Raw genomic sequence first — 19,512 nt, forward strand, 5'->3', positions numbered from 1 at the left:
CCACATGGCATTCCCATTTCAGAAATAACAATAAAGAAACCCTTAGAGATTAAGAAACTTGCCCATAAGTCAAGAATTAAACCCAGATCCAAATAATTAAAAACTTCTTGCTTTTCTCAACATGATACCCAATAATTCAAAAGTACTTGTCACATACACTTCCTAAGTTTATCCTTACTGTAAATGTATGAGAATAGGTAATTATTTCCACTTAGCAAATAAAAAACCTAAGGTTTGCAGGTTCAATAATTTGTCCAAAGTCTCTGACTAGAATGTTAGACATCAGGATCTGATTGATCCCAGGTCCTTTGATCAGGAAGTTATACACTCTGTTCTGTTATACAACAAAATCCCAGTTTAAAAAATTTCCATGGAGTTCCCGTCGTGGCTCAGTGGTTAACAAACCCAACTAGGAACCATGAGGTTGCAGGTTTGATCCCTGGCCTTGCTCGGTGGGTTAAGGATCCCGCGTTGCCGTGAGCTGTGGTGTAGGTTGCAGATGCAGCTCAGATCCCGAGTTGCTGTGGCTGTGGTGTAGGCCGGTGGCTACAGCTCTGACTTGACCCCTAGCCTGGGAAGCTCCATATGCCAAGGGAGCGGCTCAAGAAATCGCAAAAAGACAAAAAAAAAAAAAATTTTTTTCCGTATTATTCTCCCAAAGTTCAGCTGACTTTATTGAACCTATGAAATTTAAATCACTCTAACTGTACTACTGGGAAACCAGCAGACTTGAGTTTGGTTCTTACCTAATCTCTAAAAATGAATTATCTATTGGTCAATTTTCCTTTTTTCTTCAAGGTAAGTAGTGGCTTAATTTCCAAGTGATGAGGCAATCCAGGTGTCATGACAACCAGTTAAAAACAGAAACAAGTGTTTAACTTAAATTCTATTTCTGGGGAGTTCCCGTCGTGGCGCAGTGGTTAACGAATCCAACTAGGAACCATGAGGTTGCGGGTTCGGTCCCTGCCCTTGCTCAGTGGGTTAACGATCCGGCGTTGCCATGAGCTGTGGTGTAGGTTGCAGACGCGGCTCGGATCCTGCGTTGCTGTGGCTCTGGTGTAGGCCAGTGGCTACAGCTCCAATTCGACCCCTAGCCTGGGAACCTCCATATGCCGCGGGAGCGGCCCAAGAAATAGCAAAAAAAAAAAAAAAAAAAAAAAAAAAAAAAATTCTATTTCTGCTGTAACTTTAGAGGAGACCCAAAGATGCCCTCCTTCACAAGCCTCCCCGTTCTCTGCTACGCAATGTGCTTTCAATCATCAAGTCGCAAACACTCCTGGTCAAGACACCTGGTGTTTAAAGAGTCATCCGGTGGTGAGCAGACCTGAGGCAAGATCTTTCTGCTCCCGTCGAGATCTTTCCCCCAAACAGCAAAGCTCTGGAAAACCTAAGGGGGCGGCTGGAAGACACACTAAAGGAAGAATCAGCCAGACGAAATGAGGCCTCCACAGCTGCTAGATCAAAGGGTGGTAGGTACTGGGAAGGGAGAGGACCCCTTCACATGAAAAAAGGGAAAGGAACGACTAGTTTAGAAAATAATAGGCCATGTCTCAGGAGAAATTCCTATGTTTGCTAAAACCCTCCACTAAGACTAAAGAACCTCTCAATCTCAATGTCATTCATTTAGCCTTTTGATTTCCCTTCCCTTACTACATGAGACGTGGCAGTAAAGTTTATCATTACTGCTAAACAAAGCAGATACTTACCCACTTACTAAATACGGTTTAATGGCAAGACCCACTACGACCCAAGATTAAGTTTCTAGAGATCAAGAAAAGCTTACAAGCATGCTCACAGCACCTTCAAAAATTGCTTTTTTTTTTTTTTTTTGGTCTTTTTTTTTGTCTTTTAGGGCTGCACCCATGGCATATGGAGGTTCTCAGGCTAGGGTCCAATCGAAACTGTAGCTACCAGCCTATGCCAGCCACAGCCACATCAGATCTGAGCCACTTCTGCGACCTACACCACAGCTCACGGCAACACCGGATCCTTAACTCACTGAGCGAGGTCAGGAATCGAACCCATGGATTCTAGTCGGCTTCGCTAACTGATGAGCCACGACGGGAACTCAAAAATTGTTTTCTTAAAGACCCAAATTTCTAACAGTAGCCTCCAAATAACAATGCAATTTATATTCTTAAAATAATTATAAGCAACAACATAAAGCCTTTTGACTTTATAAGAAGTGAAGAATATTTGGATAAATTAGTCATATATTTAAATTTAAACAAGGACAATTTCCAGGCATTTAAAGCCCTATTGAGAAATACAAAGTTGAAATGGTAACAAACATTTCAAGGCTGCAACATAATGAAACATCACTGATTCTGAGATACTAGCAGAATCACTGTGTACTAACATAAATTACAAGGGAAAAATGAGAAGCCAGAGAAGAATTTAAGTAGATAGAGATTGTAAATGGATGTTAAAATAGTTTGCGTGTGAAATAATCTGACAGAGATCTTCAACCTCTGAGGATATTAACAGATGAATGAAGTAAATCAATTTTTGCCCAATATAACATTCAAATGGAACAGTGTTCAGAAAAAGCTTATAAATCTTTCTGATACCGTAACATCTTACAATTCCATGTATTTGGCCTCCATATTTCCCTGCTAGAATACTTTTCCTATCTTTGACCAATTTCTACTCATCTCTCAGCACTTAGTTAATGCCTCACCTACTATAGTAGAGATATTCTACTTCCGCTGAGTCCAATCACAGGAGAAATTCTTTAGAATCTGGATATCCCTGCTAATTTGCTGAGTCCTCTTTGCAATGAGGCACGGCATCTGAATTTTTTTACAGTATTTATGCACTGCCCTACAGATAGTCTTTCCAGACCATTTTTTTTCACCCACTCTTTCCCTCAACCTGGTTAAGAGCCTATATGGAATTCCCTTGATTCCCTGTAGCAGAGGAAGCAATGCAGTATCACAGAGCCTCATAACTAAGTTTTTGCAATTGTCAAACACCTTTTAATTTAAAAAATTCAGAACTTCTCTTAATAAGGTCTTAAGGAACAGTCAAAAAAAAAAAAAAAAGTTTCCACAAACATGCTAGTGAATTTCTTTAGTTAGCAGAAAATCATGACAATTCTATAAATACCAAGAAAAACACATTGCACAGTACACAACTTCTGATGTTATTGATAATACTTTTTCACTTTACAAGAGATACAATGTGTGTTTTGTTTGGATTTTATTAGCCGTTTTGATATGCTTTAGAAAAGCCACAAAATACATTCTAAGAGCAAGTTATCTTCAGTATGAGTTTGTGATCATAGCCTCTGAAATTTCAAAAGTTGCCACAATATTTTTCCAGTCCTGTAAACTCAAAGATATAACCCCTTGTTTCCTGCCATGGGAACTGGGATCATTTCCCTCACCCACTTGGTTCATATTAATTGGCTCTAATATTGGCAGCCTGTCTTGGTCAAGCCTTATTCTTGCAAAACCATCCCTTATAATGAAAGAAACATAAAATATATTCTCCACAGTACGAGAAAAAGAATTTGGATCAATCACAAACTCAAAATAGGACACGGGAGTATCAGGATACTTTCTAAAGTATGTTTGCAACAATCCCAAGATTCTTTCTACTTCTTTTTCTGTCGCTTCTTGATTACTACTCAGGTCCAGCTTCCTCAGCTTTGTAGGCATGTCCCCATTTTCTTCCATCTTGTGAACTTTTTTCCGGTTTTCAAGTCGGGGCTTTCGAGAAGAAGGCTCTGATTTGAATGAACCAAAAATAAAGTGGAATGTTTCAGCTTGCAATATCCACGATGTTGCTTCCTTTTGCACTGTCTCCCAGAAGGAAAAAGCTATATTATCATCACAGTCATTCAATACATCACGTCCATCATCTTCCATCCAGTTTAGACCCACAAATATAAACAGAAAGTCACAAAATGCTACTTGATTAAAAAAGCTCATATCAGAGTTTAGCTGCTTTGCTTTTTCTTTACCCAAATCAGAAGCCAAAACAAGAAACTGCGCATCAAGCGCGGCTTCTCTTGTTCGACTCACTGCATCAAACAGGACATTGGCTTCCTCGAGAGCCTCGGTTAAGGAGTCGCTCGCCGTGTTCACTATGTCATCACGGTTCTGCTGGACGTTATAGATGAGCTGCCGGTACTGCTTGCGGATACTCCGGCATTTCTCCTCGTCCACAAGCTCCAGGAGGCTTGGGTCAATGTCGGCCTCCCCAAGGCTGAGGTCGTCAGAGAAGGCATCAGCCCCTGCCTCCCCCTCCTCCTCCTGCGCCTGCCTGCCAGAGTACGCACTGCGGGTGACGGTCACAACCGGCTCCTCTCCTTTCTCTCTGTCCCCCCACCTCAGGGAATCTCTTTCATCAGACATTTCGGGAACTGATGGCTCAGATGACGCCCCGGCAACGTTTAGGACAACGGCGGAAAATCGAAGGGGTCAGACAGAGCGGAGGAGGACGTCCGCCCATGCGCGCTAGGGACGGCCCAGAGGCCCCGCCCCCAGGTCGCCCCGCCTCCCAACAGCCCCCGCCCCGCGGAGCCCAGACCCCTGGGTTCTCAAACAAGCCCGGGTCCACGCCACGGAGAACGCGTGCTCGTGGGTCTCAATTGTCTCAATTCCCGCAGTGGAGTAATACCGGTTCAAGCGCTGGATAGTTACTCCGGCGTTTACCGACAGTGTCATCAAGCTTTCATTGGACAAAATTAAGGGAGAACTAAATGTCCTGAGCTTTAAAAACATTTGCTGTCACTGCAGCAGCGTTTTTTCTCACTGTAATTAAAAAGTGGGTTGTTTTTGTTTTGAGAACTAAATCTGGCTAAATAATAAACTGCTCAAAAAGCCAAGGATCTTGACCTGCAGTATCAACAGATAGGCTGAACTCTCAGGGTTCATTTGAAAGACGGCTGCTCTCGGAATTTAGTCTTCATTATACAAATGTAAATTGAGTTAATTATCTTCGTGGGCCCTCAAAAACCAAATCCTCTCCAATCTATCCCAATGGGGGGGCGGGGTCATTGGGTAAACCGGAGTCTGGGCTACCTCACGGGCGGGGAGGTGCGCTGCCCTACCTGCCCCCACCCCCAGCATTACACAAGCGAACTTTGGTTCCTCACCACTCAAGGGTAGAAGAATAAAGTGGGTAGGGTCTCCGCCGAAGAGCTATTTGGAAGCTTACCAAAAGTAAAGGTCACAGACTCTGAATGGACAGTAAATCAGAACCCTAAAAGGTGAGAAACCTGTGAAGATTTGAAACACAGTCTGTTATAAGACGAACACGAATGCTGTAAATCGGGTGACTAATATAAGCTGGAAAATACACCCACCAGTTCACTGGGAAATCACGTACAGTTGGAGAAAGGGCTCAGCTAATCAGTCGCGAGAGGAGGGAGGGGAGGGAGGGAGAGGAGGGAAGGGAGGGAGGGGAGGGGAGGGAGAGAGGGGATGGGGGGAGAGAGGGGAGGGGAGGGAAAGGAGAGAGAGAATACCTCAGTGCATCAGAAGCTCAGGTTTCAAGGCACCAGGTAGGACTTTGGGCTATGTTCCTTCCTATACATCTATACTGGTTCATTTTTCTTTGACAATGGCCTAAAGTTTCTTGAAAATGCATGAACTGCAAAGCCTTAGTATTAAGTTACTCCAAAATAGTTACAGTACTATTTTCTCCACTGTTTTTTTAAGTATGGATAATTCAGGAAGAAACATGCATTTTTCAAAAACAGCATGCATTACTGTTACCTGTGCATATACATAATCCTGCCCTATTAGACTGTTAGCTTCCCTAAAGCAAGAATTGGTTTTAAATCTTCCAAAGCAAAGCTGTTTTCGACATGGATGCATTTGAGTATGCACATTTGAATGTGTAAATGCAGATGAAAAAAAATCTGTTCCAGCACCTATTGCAATTTATTTGACAGCAAAGGATTAATTTCACAGATTACCAGAAGAAATAGATCTTACACATTGAAAATAAAAGTTGACTGCTTTTCAGAAAGTCAGCCTTATCCCTTCTCTGAAATGAAGAAAAAGCAAGAGAAAAACAAAGTTGGGACCCAGATCATCAAAGGGCCATATTTTCTCAAGCCTGGCCATTACAGACTAATAATTAAAACTGTTTTAAATCTTTGATGAAAACACATGGTTCCAAATTCCAAATCTAAAGAAGTTTGCTTTTATAGTTATCCATATTCTTGGGAGCTTCTGACATCCATTTCAAATTCAACAAAAGCAATTTATAAAAGAACTCCAAAAATAAGCCAACCTTCCCACCCTAAGGTGCCTATTTTCTTCCATCTCAGAGGACGGAAAACAGGCTGATTCCAATTTGCTCCACACAGAATCCTTCATCAAAGAATTTTAAATGCTTTAGAAAAATAAATTAATTCTCCCAACCTACTTATAAAAAGTATTACTAATATCATTTACAGGGATTTCTCAGGCGATAACAGCCCACACAACTTGCCCAGAGCAACTGTACACATCAAGACAAGCAACCTATTATTAAGTTGTGATTTCCAGCGCTGAATTCATTCTAAACTGAATCCCTGCCCCTAAGAACCTTGGGAATATATAACTTAGATCATCCTCAGAAGTCATACTTGCATGATATTCTTCCTTTAAAACCTGCCTTTAGAGCACAAGGTTTAAATGTTGCTGATTTTCCCCAGTCATTTAAAGAATGGGATTTCTACACTTGTGAATCCTTATGGTACTAAACAGTGATTTTCTAACCTAAGGTCCAGTTACAGGTAATAACTATGTAAATGCAGCTTTAAAAGGATGGACAGCAATACATAATCTCAGATATACTGGTAATCTTCTCTATGATTTCAACAGAAAGCAAAAGTGCTTCAAAAGAAAAGGCTTCAAAGAAGTCACTGAAGTCTTCCTTTCTTTATGCAGGAAGACTAGTTCAGGCACCATGACACACAGCGTGGCCTCCAGGATAAGTTAGCTCCTCACTCCACCCCCACCCCCTTTTCTCTTTCAGGTGTTGCTGCTAAAGGCTCCATTTCCTTTCTTCTTCAGTTGTTTGTTTTTGCTCAATCTCTTTGCTAACAGTTCGGGTTCATTTATTTCAAGCATTCTTAAACTCTTTCCCACAACCTTCAGAGTCAACACAAACATGATGGGATGGATGAATGTTACAGGTAGGTTACAGGTTTCTCTATGGCCAAATTTTAAGTCAAAGAGAATCCACTATCTTTTCCAGTGGAGTTTTAATTGCCGGACTAATCTATAACAGGTAATTATTTAAGAGACTTCTGAGCCAGAGCCAGGCCAGTCAGGTTTGAGTCCCACCCTCTAACAGATTCACTTATTCTGCTAGTAGCTGGTGCCCTACTCCTTTCTCTCCCCTCCTCCTGCCAGGGTACTCATTTAATACTGAGCTGTGAAGAACCATGAGCTGTCAGAGTTGCGGGATGGTAGGTATATATTCTTTTTCCTCTTAAAACTTTTTTTAAATAGTTTGGAAACACTTTATTATTATTACTTTTTGTCTTTAGTCTTTTTAGGGCCGCACCCGAGGCATATGGAGGTTCCCAGGCTAGGGATCCAATCAGAGTCACAGCAAGGCCAGATCCGCGCCATGTCTGCGACCTACAGCTCATGGCAATACCACATCCTTAACCCCTTGAGCAAGGCCAGGGATTGAACCCGAAACCTCATGGCTCCTAGTCAGATTCGTTTCCGCTACACCACGACGAGAACTCCTCATCTTAATTTTCTTTAAGTTTCTGTGTTCGTTTATCAGTATTAAACTTTGCTGTAACCAAGGCAGATATCTATGTGTTTTAAATGAATTTCTGAAAAGACCATGGACAGTGGAAGGAGGCCAACCTGGGTTCCAATCATGACCTATTAGCTATTAGTGTTACCTTAGACAGGTTCTAACTTCTCAGCCTCCAGTCTCATTAGTGCGATGAGACTACAACTTATGTCAGAAAGTTACTGTAAGAACTGAATGAAAATTATGAGATAGGACACTATTTTCAACTATTAAGTAGGTACCTAAATCTTCAATTATTCAAAGATGGTAAATGTTTAATAGACATTAGACACTAAATAGAAAAAAGTGTATACAGACCGGTAGCTTCACTCCTGGATGCTATTTTAGGTACAGAAAAATATTTTAAAGGCTAAATCCATAAGGAAGAATACAGAAAAATCTCACTGTAACAATACCAGTGAAAAAAAATTTGCCATATAATAAAATTAAAAAACCTACTAAGGCTTCAACTAATGGAAGTGTGACTAGTACTCTGAAAGGTTAAACCACTCTACTAGATATTTGAAGTAGGTCCATGAAGAGTCTGAGATTACATGCAAAATTCTTTATGTATATTTTTCTCATGAATGGCTCCTTGGATTTCAGCATTATCTTTGAAAAACCCTGTATCCAAAAGAGGCTTTAAATAACTGCTCTATTCAAATAAGAAGGCTTTATTGTTAGTTGATAATTGAAGCAAAAGATAAAATAACAATCAAATCCCACAAAATAATTTGGACCCACCCACTGAAATATTTTGGCATATATAAAACCACCGCCTTTGCTCTGTGGTTGAAAGTCATATACTTAACTGACCCTTCAGAAAACCCAATGCTGGCTGACTTGCCAAGCCTCAAGAACTAACATGAACAAAGGAGCGAGATGACGAAAATAGCAGCTTTTAGGTTATAAGGGCCACTACTACTCTTGGGACACCTCAGAAGTCAGCAGTGACCACGAGCATCATTTGACTAGAGGTAGAAAAGCACTGGGTACGTGGCTTCTAAAGGAGGCAACCTCAGGAGTTCCCATCGTGGCTCAGTGGAAACAAATCTGACTAGCATCCATGAGGATGCAGGTTTGATCCCTGGCCTCGCTCAGTGGGTTAAGGATCCAGCATTGCTGTGAGCTGTGGTGTAGGCCGGGAGTTACAGCTCTGATTCAACCCCTAGCCTAGGAACCTCCATATGCCACAGGTGCAGCCCTAAAAAGACAAAAAATAAAAATAAAAAATAAAGGAGGCAACCTTGAAAAAACTCAGCTCTAGAGGCCTGGGTTAAAATCAAAACTAGCTCTTCACTAGCTTTCACTGGTTTTTTCAGTTTGCCTTTCCGCATTTTTAAGTGAGTCTATTGTATGTCTTCTCTGTCCTACAGAGTGGTTATGACTTCGTTAAAAATCGTATGCAAACACCTACTGGAAAAGGCATTTCAAAATATACACTGCCTTACAGACTTGAGTTAGAGATTTTTAAAAAAAGACAGGGCCTAGCTCAACGTGGAGAACACTGGGGCTCAACAAACAGTAGCTAAGTTGACATAACCATGACTTTCTTCTCAACTGACCTGGACACAGCTACTTAAACTGCTAAACGCTGAATATGTTGGAACTGTTTGTACATTGCCTCGAACCTCTCCTAAGCTATGCAGGGCTTAACCTTTGACAGAGACGGTCCATCTCAGACACCTTGTAGCTAAAGCCCTCACTAAAGTGAGTCTGCTCTGGCCCTACTATCAACCATTCATTCAACAAATATTCATGGAGTGCACACTAGGTGTTAAAAAAAAAAAAAAAAAAAAAGCATGGAAGATTAAAAAAAAATAATTTTCCTCCTAAAGAAGTATACAATTTAGTAGGCCCAGAGGAATGCAGTTTCACCCAGCAAGCACACTATGCATGAATGCCAATTTGCCAGAGCTATGCTAGGAATATCAAGATTTGCATAGGCTCAGCCCTGAATCATGAGCGCACAATCACAACAGAGAGATCAGGCATGCACCTCAATAGCAATGACACAAAGCCAAGTGCCAGAAGTGTGAGAACACCAGAGTGAACTTTACAGACAGACCTGGGCTCCATCCTGGCTCTGCCACTTTACTAGCTGTGTCACCTGGGCATAGTCCTTAAGTTCCGAGGGCTTCCATTTGCTCATCTGTAAAACTGCATAATACCACCTCCTTCAAAGGACTGTTGTGAGGAATTTATTCAACAAAGTATTACAGCATTTAGAGGCTGGGACATAGCAGACATCCAATAAATGGTAGCTACTATCATTGAGAGGCATGTTCATTTAAGAACCTGCTGAGATGTAATACAAAGCTGGGGTCACAGGCACAAAGAAATCTAACTTTCCACTTTTGATATCGGCAGGACTCCTCCTTTCTCAGAGATACGGATTTGTGGGAGCACTGCAGGAACACAGAGGAGGGAAAGGATGGGCAATCGTTGTACTGACACAGGCAGACAGCTGGAAAAGCGGGTCTGAGCAGGAAGAAAAAGTCAGGAACTAAAAGAAAGGACAGAACAAAGGAGAGAAATTTTCGGGACTAGAGCTGCAACAGTTGTCCGGCGGAGCTTCAAGTAGGGAAGGGAGCAGAGCAGGAGATAACAGAGAAGCAGGCTGGGGTGAGACCCTGGAGGACACAGAAAACCAAGTTAAGGAATGTGCACTTTATCCTGGATGCAGATGGCAGGGGAGCACAGCAGCAGTCAGGCAGCTGACTCTGCAGCAGATGGACTGGAAGGATAGGGAGATCGGAGGTGGGCAGCCAGTTAGAGACTGCTGGAAGGGTTTAGGCAAGAGAGAATGAGATCCAAAAGTAGTCTGGGCAAAAGTTAATAGAGGCAGTAGGCACCTCGGTGGGAAACATCAGGTCCCGATAAAAGGTAGAGGAAATCCGAAGAATGACACCACTGTAAAAGAACAGACAGCAAAGAGGAGGTTTGTGTTGTCACTTGGTTAAAGCGGGAGGTGGTGGCACTGGGTCTCACCATGGATTCACAAGAGTAAAAATTTTACTCTATTATCAGCACCAGATAAATTTATTTGCAGTCCTAACAATCTATGCCTCTTTTAAATCCTATTAGTCCCCTTACTTTCTTACATAAACCAGTCAAAGGGGTCCTTCAATTCTCCTTAGGCCTCAACCTTAATCAGGCCAAAAAACACATACACTACTAATCTCTCTGAAAGGGATTATCTCAGAGGAAAGAAGCAAAAGAAAATGTGTTTTCTACCGCTTTGGTAGAGTATTAAGAAAGGGAATGATGGGGGAGTTATTCAATTACCACCCTTTTCCTGATGTCTATACAGTCAGGAGCCTAGTGTCTGATAACTTGAGAAGTCAGATTTGGAAGGAGGCCTGCCTGTGTCAGTGTCTGCCCCACACCGCAACTATGGGGCCCCCGGCCTGACCACCATCCCTCTGAGCTTCTCCAGCACAGGCTCTGCAACTCCCTTGGGATGTAATTCATGCACTGTTTTGTGTCCATCGTCTCTACCATTTTTGCCTGGAAGAACTTAAGCCCCATGCTACAAGTGTTGGTCTTCTCTCCCAAGACTACTATCTCAAACTACTGAAGTCTTAACTCCTTTTGGTGCTCAGTGGTCCAATAAGCACTTTTGCACCCACTTAGATTTTCTTCTCAGTACCACCAATAGGCATTTTTTGTTTTGTATGAGTGGTTTCAAAGCTCTGGAATCCTGGAGACACAGATTTACATGTAAGAAAGATTCCCTGTAAGAAAATGTCCAAACTTGACCTTAAGAACGAAAATGTTGGAGTTCCCATGGTGGCTCAGTGGTTAACGAATCCAACTAGGAACCATGAGGTTGCGGGTTCCACCCCTGGCCTTGCTCCGTGAGTTAAGGATCCGGCGTTGCCGTGAGCTGTGGTGTGGGTGGCAGACACAGCTCAGATCTGGTGTTGCTGTGGCTGTGACATAGGCCAGCACCTCCATATGCCTTGGGTATGGCCCTAAAAAGCAAAAAAAAAGGAATGAAAATGTTTACGAAAGCCATGTTTTTGTGCAAAAGGGAACTCTCTTCATAGTTCTTAGAATTTAGTAATTCACTAGTTCCAATTTCACACATGGACATGCAAGCCCTGGCCACAGACAGGTTCCCTGTTTTTCTTTTTTTTTTTTTTTTTTTTTTTTGGCTTTTTGCTATTTCTGGGCCGCTCCCTCGGCATATGGAGGTTCCCAGGCTAAGGGTTGAATCGGAGCTGTAGCCACCGGCCTACACCAGAGCCACAGCAACTCGGGATCTGAGCTGTGTTTGCAACCTACACCACAGCTCATGGCAACGCCGGATCGTTAACCCACTGAGCAAGGGCAGGGGCCGAACCCGCCACCTCATGGTTCCTAGTCGGATTCGTTACCCACTGCGCCACAACGGGAACTTCCGCCCTGTTTTTCTATTCAGGTAGGAAGTGTTACATGCCTGTTGAGTTTCTATTTGCTATCTTCTAACTAGTATCTTTTAGGAATTAAAGAGCAGTTTTTTATTTGGTTTTCTCCATTTCTAATTATGTAGCAACTAACTGTGTCCAAATAACTTTATACATTAAAGTAAGGTTCAAATGTGATATTTATCACGAGAACTACCTGAGGGGGGCTTGTAAAAAAATAAATTGAAAGGCAGATCCCAGCCCCTTCCAGAGGGTTCAATGAACAAGACCTCAGCTAAACCCCAGGCATGCAGGTTTAACAAGCACTCCAGGGGATCCTTTGCACGTGACACAGTCTACAGGTTTTTGAAATACACTTCTTTAAAGCCTTCATTCTGTAGTTAGCCACCTAAATTATCAGTTCCTTCCAGGACCACACTCCCTGGTCTTCTAGAGTACACTGTGAAAGCAAGGGAGGCTTTGCTGCTGCTGTTGCTTATTGAGGAGAAAGGAAGACAAAGGAAGAAACAACATTTAGAAAAGAAAACAACATTTAGAAAAGAAAAGCAGTATTTTAACAAGCTCCCTCTGCGTTATTTAAGTTGCATCAAAGCAGGAAATCTTTACCTTTTTTAAGGTGTGGACTTTAGGATGATAACACTAATCCTATAAGCACTCCATTCTCTGCTAAATAATGCCTTTCTCCACTCAAACCTGGTGTTCCCTAAAGAATTTTAGAACCTACCGCTTCTTCCTAAATGTGGGCAACAACTGGCTGGAAATTCACGAACAGTTTCAAAGCAGTAAGCCTCATTACCTTGTGTCTTCTTTCATTTCTTAGTACTCATTAAAATCCAAAAATAAATCAAATGATACAGAGAGTGATAAGTGTGCTTAAAAGAGATGTGATAAATAACTTTTTAAAATTTTAATTATAACTTGGTGGTATGCTTTAATCTTGACATTGCACTTCACTAAATGTCTGAAATTAACTATGATAATATAGAAATGAAAACATCAGATCTCATCAGTTAAGTGGATGTAAAGCTTATATATAAAGTGATCCTTTTTACTCCCACTGGTGTTAAAATCATGACCATCTGTTTATGACACAGGTGGAGAAAAGAGATCAGACAGGAAGGAATATTGATAGAACTTTGTCTCATTTTACTTGCAAACTAAAGGTCTGAGTAATACAACATATTTTACATCAAGCTAAAAGTCTTTTTAGCTCCTTTAAGTATTTTCCATTAATGTGCTATTTGTCTTCCAAGTCTCTCTTCATTTCCTATACCCATTCTTCAAAAAGGTAAGATTCTTTTAGAGGAACGAAAACATGGTAAATAAAAATGCAAGTTAACTGTTACCTGCTTCCTGAATGTGCACCCATCTAAATACACCTTTTACATTTAACTGAGGCCTCAGGCTTAATTCTAAGAAGGCAATGTTCCAGTATGACTTCCATTTCTTAAAAATTACTTCAATACAAAAAGACAATTAAAGCAGATGTATCACAGTGATGGGATGAGGCTTTCTAACTTGGTCACCAACCACACCAGAGGTGGACTATCACCAGGCTGCAAATCCCGCTAACGTGCACCCAGCCTCTCAGCCTTTCTCCCGTCTGGTGGGCCATGACCTCGTGCGTGGGCCCAGGGAGGACTGCCACTACCACCCTCGCCACCAGCCGAAGCAAAGATTTCTTCTTCGCCTATGCTTCTACCCAGCTGTTAACTCAAGGCTAGAAAAGCAACCCCTGAAGGGTAAGGAACTCGCTCTAAGGGCTTGCTGGTCGCTCTCCCCTGAGCCTGGGGTTTCCAGGTTTCCCTCCCTGAAAATTACAGAGGAAGATGAGAGGGACGGACAGAGATAAGCATTTCCTGATCCACCCTTCGCAGTACTTCTCTAAACACTCACATTCGGCAGGTACACGGCTGCTAAAAATTTTTAAGTTATTTATAGAGTTACTAGGAGAGAAAGAACAAGGCAAGGAGGAAAAAAAGGACGTTTAAAAACCTATTTTCAAAGCTGAAAATAGGTCCATCCGCTCGTCCAAGCTTCCCGTTCTGAAAAGTATGTCTCATCAACATCGATGAACACGTGAGCTGGCCCCGCGCGTCCTTCTCATTTCTAAGGATGTGCTCGGTGGGAGGTCCGCTCCCGGTCACCCGGGCTTGGAGAGGAGGGCTGAGACCACCACCGGCCCCAAGAGCCGGTTCCCCGTTCAGGCGCATTACAGAGACGTAAAGCTCGCCCACCTACCTTCAGGGTTTGACCATGGCCGCCTATCTTTCGCCGCTTCACAAACACAACGGGCACGTCGGTTTCCGAGGTCAGTTCGGAGAGCGCTCTCTCGAGGCCCCGCCCGTCCTCTGTGGCACAAAAGCAGAGCGAAGCCGGTCAGTCTTTCCGCCCCGGGCGGCGGCGGGAAGTGCGCGGCGGGGGCGGGGCTTCCGCGTCCCCAACTGCACTCCCCCCCCCCCACCGCGCGACCGCCCCTCCGTCCCGGGCCCCGCCTGACCTTGACCGAGGCCGGCCAAGGGTCGGGTCCCGGGCGGGAGGACCGGGACGGCCTCGCGGCCAGCCGCAAACGCCAGGCAGACCCCAGGAAAGGGCAAGTCTCGCTAAAATAGACGTCACACGTCCCCAGTGGGTCCCGAATTCAGAAACGCCTCAAAAGGAAGCTTAGGGCACAGTTATCTCAACTTTTCAAAAAACACCTTCCAACTCAATCTGCCTTTGAACTCTGCATCTATACAGAGTGCCAAAAACCAACTTCCAATGTTTCTTTGAAGTTTGAAAACATGGGGTAAAATGAAGCCCACGCTGCCCACTTACGGGTGCTTTAAGAACCTTGAAATAATACAGCAACACCCTACCTGACAGGCTGGGTGAAACCGGTCCAAATTTACAAACGAGTGAACTCAGGTAGAGAATGAGTCAGTCAGTGAGAATTAAAAATAGACTCCATTGATACTGACATGAGGTCCATTCATGAGACAAAAACCACACCTGCACCCCAAAGTACAGTTGTTTGATGATAAAAACGCTTCTGTAATGCGTTGCATAGATTAACACTTAATCTAACTACCCTTTCGAAGTCGCTCCTATCAGGTCCATTTCACAGATAAGAAAACTGAGGCACCAAAAACCCCCTATCTTGCCCAAATTCAAGCAACCAGAGTTAGTTAACAGCAGAGCCAGGAGTCAAACCAGGCAGTGTGGTGAAGCCTTTAACGCTTAGCGGGTACTGCCTGATACAGGGAGATAAGCACGGGTTCCTCTTAGTTGTCTCGTTTGCCGGCCTGGGGAAAGTCACGGGAGTCTGAGCCTTAGTCTCCCCGCTTGCACACACAGAAAGCATGATCTGCCAACCTCTCACGATTTCTGAAGATTCAATGGTGTGAAAATTCCTTGAGGCTTGCTTAAACTCTCTTAATGTTGAGAAGGGTCTGTCAATCTATTCATCACCTTATTACCTGCATTTCAACACCCGTGCACTAAGAAATGATACAAAAGTCCATTTCCTCCGATATTCTGCCCACTGCCTCTACGGAGACGAGCTAGAGGAAGGAAACCTCCGGCCGACAGGGGGCCGGCCTCACCTCCACGCACGCTAAGCTTTCACCCACCCGGCGAAACAATGAATGCGGCCAAGACGCTCACCCGCCTCAATAAAGCCTCACCCCTACTCAGACCCGCCCTCAAACATCTCTCCTCGCTCCGCATTCGCAACGCACCGGCAGGCGGATGCTCTCGGCCCGGGGTTCTCGCAGCGGGAGGCCCGGGGCTTCCTCCGTTTTTGGTGAGCCCGAAGCTTACAGGAACGCGAGCTGTTGGGCAGCAGGCGCCTCTCTGACGCGCCCCACCACCTCGCGATCCGATGCAATGCGGGACCGGAGACGACTGAAGGGAAAGGGAGGCCGGTTCCCAGAGGCTCGGAGAAGCCACGCCCTCCCCTGAATGGGCGGGCAAACCGCCAGAGTCAGAATGACAAAGCAAAAATCCACTCCTCGTGCAGCCCTGGCGCCTGGCTGATGGGCTTAGCAAAGTGGGATCTCCTAATTGGGTGACAGCACGTCCACTTCCCGCTCACAGCGCCCCCAACCCAGGAAAGGAGCAAATGCAATTTAAGGAATGTTTGGAACCAGAACCAAAAGAACGTGTCTTAACTGAGCAAAACCGGACTATGCCCTCGGGCAGTGACTCCTGAACTTTGCTACCGGTTGTAATCATGCGAGGTCTTTAAAAATACTGACGCCTGGCTCCCACCCCCGGACGTTCTGATGTAATTGGTATTGGGTGCGACCTGAGCATCTGAGTTTTTAAAAATTCCCTGGATGATTCCAGTGAGCAGTAGTTTGGGAGCCACTGCCCTAAGGTAATGGATTAGTCAGTCTGGCGATTCTGTAAAGGAAGTGATCAGGCTTTTAAAGGAAACATCTAGTCCATCCTGACTAATACTGAAAAGAAGTGACAAATTCCCCTTTGTCCCACTTAGATTTTGGTTTGTCATGTTTAAGGAAAACTGAGTATATTTAACTCCAGCCATGCCAAGCCACCTACAGCTAGTTACCCCAGTGAGCCAGGCTCTCCGTACTTCCCAAGTCTTACTCATATTCTTACTCAGCACTTTGCACTACTAGGTAGCTATGAATATATACTGAATACATAAACAGCCACCCTATTAATAGCAGGTGTTTGTTCAAGGGTCCTACTGTACTAAACCAGTGTTCCTCCATAAGGCTTTCTCTCTCACACAGCTCGCTGAGCTAGAACCACTTTTTTTTTTTTTTGCTTTTTAGGGCTGCACCTGTGGCATATGGAATTTCCCAGGCTAAGGTCAAATCGGAGCTGTAGCTGCTGGCCACAGCCACACCAGATCCAAGCCCCATCTGCGACCTACACCACAGCTCACTGCAGCACCAGATGCTTAACCCCCTGAGCAAGGCCAGGGAACGAACCCGCATCCTCTAGGAACTCATCAGGTTTGTTTCTGCTGAGCCCTAAGGGGAACTCCCTAGAACGACCTTTCTGACACCGAAATCTTCTCTGCTCAGACTTCCAGCAGCTCTCTAGAAACCTCAAAATAAAGTCCAAGCTCCTCAATTGTACTGATTTGGCAAGGGCCACCCTTGTTAAACCTAGATGTCCACTGAGTATCCACTGTGGCACAGTGGGTTAAGAATCAGACTGCAGCGGCTCTGGTCAAGGGAGGCACAGGTTCCATCCCTGAGGCCAGCACAGTAGATTAAAAGATTCGTCATTGCCACGGCTGCAGCGCATAGAAAACAAAAACCTAGGTGTCCACATATTCCATACCCTACTTAACCAGAAAACACTGCAGGAGAAAACAAAGAAATTAAAAGTGATTTCACTTTCAGGTCAAGACCACAAACTTCAGGATGTCCCCAAAGCTGCCTGGCAATCCTTTACATCTCTGGTATATTTGTTTCCCCAATTTCCAGAGTGACTATTTCATACTTGTTTCTCTGTCCCCAAATCTCTAACACACCCTGAACAAAGAAAAACAGAAAACTGTCATGTTGGGGTCAAGGTTAGGCCGCCCCAAAATGTGCCTCAATGGCACACTGATTATTTTGAATTAAAGTTACTTAAGAAATGGCCAGTGCAAGGGGGTCCTCTCCTTTCTGGCTCACAGAAATCAGGAAGGAAGTCACTCAGGTGAAAGGTGGATTCCTTGGATCTGGAGGTCGAAGGATACCCTCACCGAAAAAGATAGGCAGTTTTGGGCCAAGAAGCCTATTTAAACAGACTTGTTACTGCTTTTATAAACAGCCCCAAGCCCAGCTTTGTTTGTATTCATCACTGATTGGGCAGCCCCAGCCACAAGAACTCAAGAGGGGCAGAAGGGGAAATTCCCCCTCCCCAACACTCACCACCTCGTTCTGCACCTTCTACACGGGTCAAACTGTAACCCAACTCAATTGCCCACCAGCCTGAGGAATTCCAAAGCAAACAGGATGAAGCACTCTGTGCTCTGGATAAACAGGCTTTTAAATAGTCAGATGCATATCTCAAGAAGAATTTCAGTGAGCCCAGATTATTGCATCGTCCCATATTTAGATAAGCACTAAAATCATTAACTTGAGATATCTGTTCTTTGTGATTTAGCAGTGATCTATTACCATGATATATGCATGACTGTATTTCCTAGCCAAAAAAAAAAAAAAACAATCATGTATAAACTGGCCTCTTCCCTACTTCTTCAGAGCAACTCCTCAGAGCTAACTAAGCAGCTATCTCTGGGCTTCAGTCCTCAGTAAGACACTGGACAAAACTTAAACTCACAACTCTTATGTTGTGTGTTTTTGTTTAAGTCATCAACGCCTAAGCCTTGCCTCTGACTCATGGCCTGCTTTCTACCTTAATAGAAACAACCAACAGGAGTTCCCATTGTGGCATAGCAGAAACGAATCTAACTAGTATCCATGAGGACACAGGTTTGATCCCTGGCCTCACTCAGTGGGCTAAGGATCCAGCGTTGCGGGGAGCTATGGTGTAGGTCACAGACACAGCTCAGATCTGGTGTTGCTGTAGCTATGGTGTAGGTTGGCAGCTGTAGCTCCAATTCCACCCCCTAGCCTGGGAACTTTCATATGCCGAGGGTGCAGCCCTAAAAAGCAAAAATAAATATATAAATAATAGAATCAACCAACAAAACTCCACCTATTTCCATCTCGATCAACCACCAAGCTGCCATATTCTCTGCTTTCACTGCTGTTTTACTGAAGGCTAACCTCTCCACTTGTGTGCGCATTTTCATGTTTTCTTGACTTCTCAGTCTTCAATAACTTCAACTCCTCAAATTAGCCTCCCTCTCTGGCATCCTCAGTTTCTGGTTCTCTTCCTGATCATTCCCATCATCATACAAACACGCTGTGGTATTCCATTAAAAAGAGCCTCCGTGATCCCATGTGCACAACCCCTGTGGTTACCACCCCATTTCATTGCTCCCCTTCGGGGGTGGGGGGGGGCACTTTTTTGAAAGACTTCTTTGTACCTTGAGAATACAAAGGGTAGGGAGGTCAGGAAAGGTCTAAGTATACGGCACTGGAGCAGACACCAGAATGAAATGAGGGAGCAAGATTTAGAGGGTGAAATCTTTCTAAGCGGAGGAAATAGGAAGTTCTAAAGCCTTCAGCTGTAAACAGGCCTGATTTGTCCCAGGATCTGCAAGGGAACCAGTGTGTCTATACTCAGGGAGTGAAGAAGAAGGTGGTGGGTAGTGAGGTCAGAGGCGTCGTCTGGGATCGGATCCCAAAGGCCACAGTCAGGACTTTGGATTTCATTCTAAATGTGATGAGGTCAAAGTGTCACTAGAGAGGAGAGGGAAACGATC

The 19,512-nt window shown here is 44.0% G+C and overlaps 1 protein-coding gene across 1 annotated transcript; it reads right to left on the reverse strand.

Annotated features, from left to right (window-relative positions):
* EID3 (EP300 interacting inhibitor of differentiation 3) lies at positions 1,172-14,405 on the reverse strand. Its single transcript, XM_021092633.1, has one exon. The coding sequence runs from the start codon at positions 4,359-4,361 to the stop codon at positions 3,264-3,266; it is 1,098 nt and encodes a 365-aa protein (XP_020948292.1). The 5' UTR covers positions 4,362-14,405; the 3' UTR covers positions 1,172-3,263.

Source organism: Sus scrofa, chromosome 5 (genome assembly GCF_000003025.6).
Source record: "Sus scrofa isolate TJ Tabasco breed Duroc chromosome 5, Sscrofa11.1, whole genome shotgun sequence".
Taxonomy (NCBI): Eukaryota; Metazoa; Chordata; class Mammalia; order Artiodactyla; family Suidae; genus Sus; species Sus scrofa.